Genomic DNA, 6,940 nt, shown 5'->3' with positions numbered 1-6,940 from the left:
ACACAGTAACAGTGAAATGGATCAAGATTATTTTTTATTGCACATTTGCTTACAAGTTTGCTGCTTTGGGTGGAGCTAAAGCTCAAGTGTTGAGTTAATTTCAGCCGTATTTTCGTCAACCTAATTATAGCAGTGATTTGCCTGTATGTTCCCCTTGGCTTATTATTTCTCAGAAACGTTAACCTTCCCAATTTGTCTAGGTGCGGGAGCACAGATTTAACATTTGTTTTTTTAAAAATTTAACCACTCAAAAACAACCCAAACAGCATACTGTAAAGAAAACAATGTTTATGTCTATTCATATAACCCAGGCTCAGAGAATTTCTGATTATGTAACATTGTAAAGGTAACTGTAAACCAACCTCCTTCTTCCAAACTATTCAATTCTTATATGTATAATTAAGCACTTATTTTAGAAAATTTTAACACTTTCAGAAATGGATTCTGTCACAATAAGGCTTTTTATAAGGTCTCCTCTCCCCATCCAAAAACAATCCCCACAATCACTCCAAATCTTATAAGAAACTATTATCTTAGACTAAGCTGCTCAGAATAGTATTCTTATTTCCTTTCCACCATACTCCACAGTTCAATGCAAAATGGAGAATGTGTTGTTGAAACCGAAATAAAATGGCATTCAAGCAGCTCAAGCTTTAAAAATCAGGCCAGAACGTTCAAAGCCTGATGAAAGACACAAGAATGGAGGCATAACTACTATAGCAAACACAAAATTTTGGCTATCAAATGGATCAAAAGTAATGGCTGACACTCCTACTTTAAGCTCATCAATGTCACACTAAAAAAAAAAAGATATTTGGCAAAAATCTTCTAAATTATTTATCCCAAATTCTCAAATGGAAAGTTATTTTTAATGCATCACTCTTAAATTTTACACTTCAATCACTCATGTTTTCCTTTTAAGACTATTCAGAAGAAATAGTTCTATTTAAACTTAACCTAATAAGTTTTTCCTCTCACACATTTTTACACAAAAGGTTACTAAAATCACAATTCTGAGGGATTTCTTTTTAATCATACAAACAGTATATGCTTAAAGTTCAGCAAAGAAATTAAATCCTTTCTTATTCTATCTAGAATGATCTGTTACCAAATTTGTAAGAACTCTTTTCCCATAGCATGTATTTATAACAATCCCAACTTATGAAAATTGTATCTCAGCTCCGTGGTGAACTAGCATCCGTGCTTATTCCACAGAGGTACTGCCAGTGGTCCCTGCGGTGTCCTTTCAACAACGACAAACTCATCAGGGTTGCCAAATGCTTCATAGAAAACCAATAAATCTTGTATCGCACGCTCCTCAATCTGAAAGGAGGAAGGAAAGAAGAGAAGTCGCTTTGCTCCTTCAATTATAAACCGAGCAGGATTCTATTAGCTTTCCGATTTCCTTTTGTGGAACGACCACTTTCTATGCGTACAAGACAGTGGAATAGGTATCCTGCTATCCCCTTCAAAAGGGCTGAGGCCTGAGTTAGAACAATCAGATACCCACCTTCCCTTGATTTTAATCTAGAGCAAGGAAAAAGAAACTGAAGATAGCTGTTGGAATCCATTCATTCCAATTGCTCATCCTGTGAGATACTTTCTGTTGTTGTACAAGTCGTCTAGTTCTTTAAGCTCTTTAGGACAACTATGAGTCTTGTCTGTTTCCTAAGCCTGGCTCTCTGGTTTTCAGCTAAGTCTGTGGAATCTCAGTGTCTCTCAAATAAGTTCTCTTCTCCTTAAGTTAGCCTGACTTGGTGTCTGTGGCTTACAACCTAAGAACTCTTACTGATACATAAGCCAGGTGTAGAGCTAGATAATGCCAAGTTCTCTACTGGTCACTTTCAAAAACTAAAACAGTCCAAAGCATCACCAGTGCTAAAAATGTTAGCTTTAGCCCAATTTATTAGTTGTAAATTAATTATCCTGAATACCTTCAATTAATACTTGCTGTATGCTTCAGTTTTGTTTTACATTGCACTCACATTTTAATGTGATAAATACATGCACCTCTGCAAAGCAAACAAAGAGAATTTTCTTAAGACCTAAGAATGAAATGTAGTATAGTTCTTACCCTAAATTAAACCCAAATAAGCATGTTATTTACCTGAATCAAAGCCAAGGGTTTTTCTCGACTTCTGATAAGAGCTGCTTCCTGCTGTAGCTCTTCTTCTACAATAGATGCAAAAGTGACTGGGGCTAGCACGGAAGGAGCAGGCAATGAAGAACATAGCCAGGGACTGAAAGAACAGGAATTGTGAGTTTTCATTCATCTTGCCAAATTTTTGCACACAAAATCTCCTCTGAAATACTCTTTAACAGTGTTACATTTTTTCCTTGTGACCTATAATGTAAGGGGACCTGGAAGCTTTTGCATTCAACTTACAGAATGACAAAGTGACAAACAGAAACAAGGAGAACTAATATTTTATTTGGATTGGTGCTGTAGAGAAAACTTTGGAAACACCAAGAAGTGGAATGGAGCAAAGCTATATAACTAAACAGAAAGGTAACTCAAACTGTCGAGCAGAAAGTATTCAGATAATACATTCTACTCAATATCATACTATTCCCAATTTCTTAATATTCTCTCTCAGTCCTAAAAAGCAGTCTAGCTTTGAGGTCCCAAAGCTAATCAATTAAACTTACTTGGGACTATCTAGAAGTGGTACATCTGAAATATGGTTGCCTTCTGGTCCTGGGGAACCATGAGTAGAACATCTGCAAAACAACAAAAACTGAAGATTAAAGCTTCTAGTACCATTAGTAAGATAGCTTATTAATAGAAATACAGAGGAGGAATTGCAGGGCCCTGACTCAGAAGACAAATTAATATATGCAGTCAGACTTACCTTTAAAATTGTAAGTAAACAACAACAAAAAAATCTGTAGGTAGTTATAAAATCTTGTGTATAAAATACCATGGGGAAAGATCTTGGAAGAAATGGTCTGTTTTTCAGAAACAGAGACACAGATGTAGAAAACAAACTTACGGTTACCAAGGGGGAAATGGGGTGGCAGAGGAATAAATTGGGAGACTGGGATTGACATATACACACTACTATATATAAAATAGATAATTAATAAGGACCTACTGTATAGCACAGGGAACTCTACTCAGTACTCTGTAATGGCCTATATGGGAAAAGAATATAAGAAAGAGTGGATATATGTATATGTATAACTGATTCACTTTGCTGTACACCTGAAACTAACACAACACTGTAAATCAACTATACTCCCCCACAAAACAAATGGTCTGTTTTTTCTAATAATATTCATATAGCTAATTTACCGTAATCAAACATATGTTAGGAAATACAACTTTGTGAAGAATGTTTTATATTGGGAACATTTATGAATAAGAGTGACAAATTAGCACTGAGTTTCAAAATACATAGAAACAAGATAATTAGCAGCCAAATTTTGTGACTGTAATATATAGTCTAAATTTTGTGAGCAAGAAAAAATACAGTAAATACTCTGATACTCCAGGGATTATAGATAGGACAGAAATTTTTTTTATTGAAGTATAGCTGATTTACAATGTTGTGTTAATTACTGCTGTACAGCAAGGTCATTCAGTTATACACGTGTGTATACACACACACACACATTCCTTCTTTTAAAATATTCTTTTCCATTATGGTTTATCATAGGACACTGAATATAGTTCCCTGTGCTATACTGTAGGAGTTTGTTGTTTATCCATTCCATATACAGGAGCTTACATCTGCTAACCCCAGCCTCCCACTCCATCCTTTCCCCAACCCCCTCCCCCTTGGCAACCACCAGTCTGTTCTCTATGTCAGTGATCCTGTTTCTTAGATAGGTTCATTTGTGTCATATTTTAGAGTCCACATATAAGTGATATCATATGGTATTTGTCTTTCTTGTTCTGGCTTACTTCACTTGGTATGATAATCTCTAGGTCCATCTATGTTGTTGTAAATGGCATTATTTCATTCTTTTTTTTTTTTTAATAATTTTATTTATTTATTTATTTATTTATTTATTTATTTATTTATTTATGGCTGTGTTGGGTCTTCGTTTCTGTGCGAGGGCTTTCTCTAGTTGCGGCAAGTGGGGGCCACTCTTCATTGTGGTGCGCGGGCCTCTCACTGTCGCGGCCTCTCTTGTTGCGGAGCACAGGCTCCAGACGCGCAGGCTCAGTAGTTGTGGCTCACGGGCCCAGTTGCTCCACGGCATGTGGGATCTTCCCAGACCAGGGCTCGAACCCGTGTCCCCTGCATTAGCAGGCAGATTCTCAACCACTGCGCCACCAGGGAAGCCCCTATTTCATTCTTTTTTATGGCTGAGTAATAGTCCATTGTTTATATATTCCACATCTTTATCCACTCATCTGTCGATAGACATTTAGGTTGCTTCCATGTCTTGGCCATTGTGAACAGTAGTACTGCTATGAACCTAGGGGTGCATGTATCTTTCTGAATTATAGTTTTGTCCGGATATATGCCCAGGAGTGGAACTGCTGGATCATATGTAATTCTATTTTTAGTTTTCTGAGGAACCTCCATATTGTTTTCCACAGTGGCTGCACCAGTTTACATTCCTACCCACAGTGTAGATAGGGTCCCTTTTTTTCCACATCCTCTCCAGCATTTATCTGTAGACCTTTTAATGATGGCCATTCTGACTGGTATGAGGTGGTACCTCATTGTAGTTCTGATTTGCATTTCTCTAATAATTAGCGATGTCGAGCATCTTTTCATGTACCTATTGGCGATCTGTATGTCTTTTTTGGAGAAATGTCTATTTAGGTCTTCTGCCCATTTTTGGATAGGGTCGTTTTGTTGTTTAGTTATATGAGCTGTTTGTATATTTTGGAAATTAAGCCCTGTCAGTCTCATAGTTCGCAAATATTTTTTCCCACTTTGTAGGCTGTCTTTTTTTTTTTTTTTTTTAATGATTTCCTGTGCTATGCAAAAGCTTGTAAGTTTGATTAGGTCCCATTTGTTTATTTTTGTTTTTATTTCTATTGCCTTGGGGGACTGACCTAAGAAAACACTGGTACGATTTATGTCAGAGAATGTTTTGCCTATGTTCTCTTCTAGGAGGTTTTATTGTCATGTCTTATATTTAAGTCTTTAAGCCATTTTGAGTTTATTTTTGTGTATGGTGAGAGGGTGTGTTCTAACTTCATGAGTTACATGTGGCTGATGGAACAGAAACTTAAGACACAATCTGCCTTCCAAGAACTCACAAACTAGATCAGGAAACAACATATAAAATGACATAATACAACAAAAAAGAATTTAAGAAAACAAACTTAAAGGTCTTCTGACTGACTATAAGGACTATAAAAACGATGGAGAAGACAATAAAAGGGCTATAGAATGAGGGGGGGGGGGTAAGAAGCATTCTGTAAGGAGAAAAATTAACAAAAGAACTATATAGAGCGTGGCCTAAATGTGGAATTTTATGCTTAGAAAGATACCAGAAATTACTTAGATTAATCCAATGCCCTCTTTCAGCAATAAGCAAATTTAGGTCTAGCTGGGTTTAACAACAGAAAGTCAAACAGCAAGTGAACAAACAGGGCCTAAAATACTGACTTCCTGATTCATTTATGCACATTTATTGGGTTTGTGTCAGTACTATGGTACTGAAAATCAGGCTGATTAAAACTCAGTCCCCTCCACTAAAAAAAACTCTGGTAAAAGAGATCTTAAAAGGTATTTAAGAATGACAGGCTTCCCTGGTGGCGCAGTGGTTGAGAATCTGCCTGCTAATGCAGGGGACACGGGTTCGAGCCCTGGTCTGGGAAGATCCCACATGCCGCGGAGCAACTAGGCCCGTGAGCCACAACTACTGAGCCTGAGCGTCTGGAGCCTGTGCTCCGCAACAAGAGAGGCCGCGACAGTGAAGAGGCCCGCGCACCGTGATGAAGAGTGGCCCCCACTTGCTGCCACTAGAGAAAGCCCTCGCACAGAAATGAAGACCCAACACAGCCAAAAATAAATTTTAAAAAAAGATTACTATTTAAAAAAAAAAGAATAATAAAGCGATGTGAGAGTATATAATTAATATTTATACCAATGTGTACCAAGTACTATGGATTCACAGGAGAAATTAACAATATGGAGGAGGGTATAAACTGTTGGCTTCACTGAGGAAATGACATTAAAGCTGAGAGGAGTGGCATTGAGATAGGGTTTTGGTCATACAAATACATGGAACAGTAAAAGATTTTGTTGGCTTAAGTAAAGGTAGGTTGTTCTCTTCAATAAACTGAATGATTGGATTAAGAGATTAGGAGGGAAATAAAGTTAAAATGAAATGGTAGGGTCAGAGTACAAATACAGTAAGAACTAAAATGTTTAAACCTGATGTGTGAGTGGGCAAACAAATTTACTGAGAGTATTTTCATATACATTATCTCATTTTTTTTTTTTTTTTATTGATTAATTGATTGATTGATTGATTGCTATGTTGGGTCTTCGTTTCTGTGCTAGGGCTTTCTCTAGTTGTGGCAAGTGGGGGCCACTCTTCATCGCGGTGCGGGGACCGCTCTTCATCGCGGTGCGCGGGCCTTTCACTATCGCGGCCCCTCCCGTTGCGGGGCACAGGCTCCAGACGCGCAGGCTCAGTAATTGTGGCTCACGGGCCCAGCCGCTCTGCGGCATGTGGGATCTTCCCAGACCAGGGCTCGAACCCGTGTCCCCTGCATTATTGGCAGGCAGATTCTCAACCACTGCGCCACCAGGGAAGCCCCACATTATCTCATTTAATCTTTGTAATACTCTGTGAAGAAAGCATGCATTATTTCTGTTACACTGATTAGGAAACTAATACTCAAAGAATATTCGATAATTTGCCTGATTCGCAAATTGGGAAAATGGTAAGGACAGAACTCAAATCCAGGCCTTTTCCACTCAGAATACAGTGTATTTTCCATACACTGTAGTGTAGAATACAG

The 6,940-nt window shown here is 37.9% G+C and overlaps 1 protein-coding gene across 6 annotated transcripts in view; it reads right to left on the bottom strand.

Annotated features, from left to right (window-relative positions):
• Nucleotides 1-17: 17 nt before the first annotated feature.
• Nucleotides 18-6,940, bottom strand: part of IBTK (inhibitor of Bruton tyrosine kinase) — a 96,810-nt gene continuing 89,887 nt past the window's right edge. For 2 of the 6 annotated variants that reach the window (XM_007167958.2, XM_007167959.2), the window contains exons 27-29: nt 2,650-2,721; nt 2,108-2,240; nt 18-1,323 (exon numbers count right to left, since the gene is read on the bottom strand). In XM_007167958.2, the coding sequence (XP_007168020.1) occupies nt 1,192-1,323; nt 2,108-2,240; nt 2,650-2,721 (337 nt within the window). In that variant the 3' untranslated portion in view covers nt 18-1,191. Of the gene's footprint in view, nt 1,324-1,934; nt 2,013-2,107; nt 2,241-2,649; nt 2,722-6,940 lie in introns of those variants that run through there. The other 4 variants (XR_449809.2, XM_007167960.2, XM_007167961.2 and 1 more) reach the window with 4 other exon arrangements.

Source organism: Balaenoptera acutorostrata, chromosome 14, assembly GCF_949987535.1.
Source record: "Balaenoptera acutorostrata chromosome 14, mBalAcu1.1, whole genome shotgun sequence".
In the NCBI taxonomy this organism is placed as follows: Eukaryota; Metazoa; Chordata; class Mammalia; order Artiodactyla; family Balaenopteridae; genus Balaenoptera; species Balaenoptera acutorostrata.
Note: the sequence above shows the minus strand (reverse complement) of the source record. Positions and strands in the feature narration are given on the sequence as shown.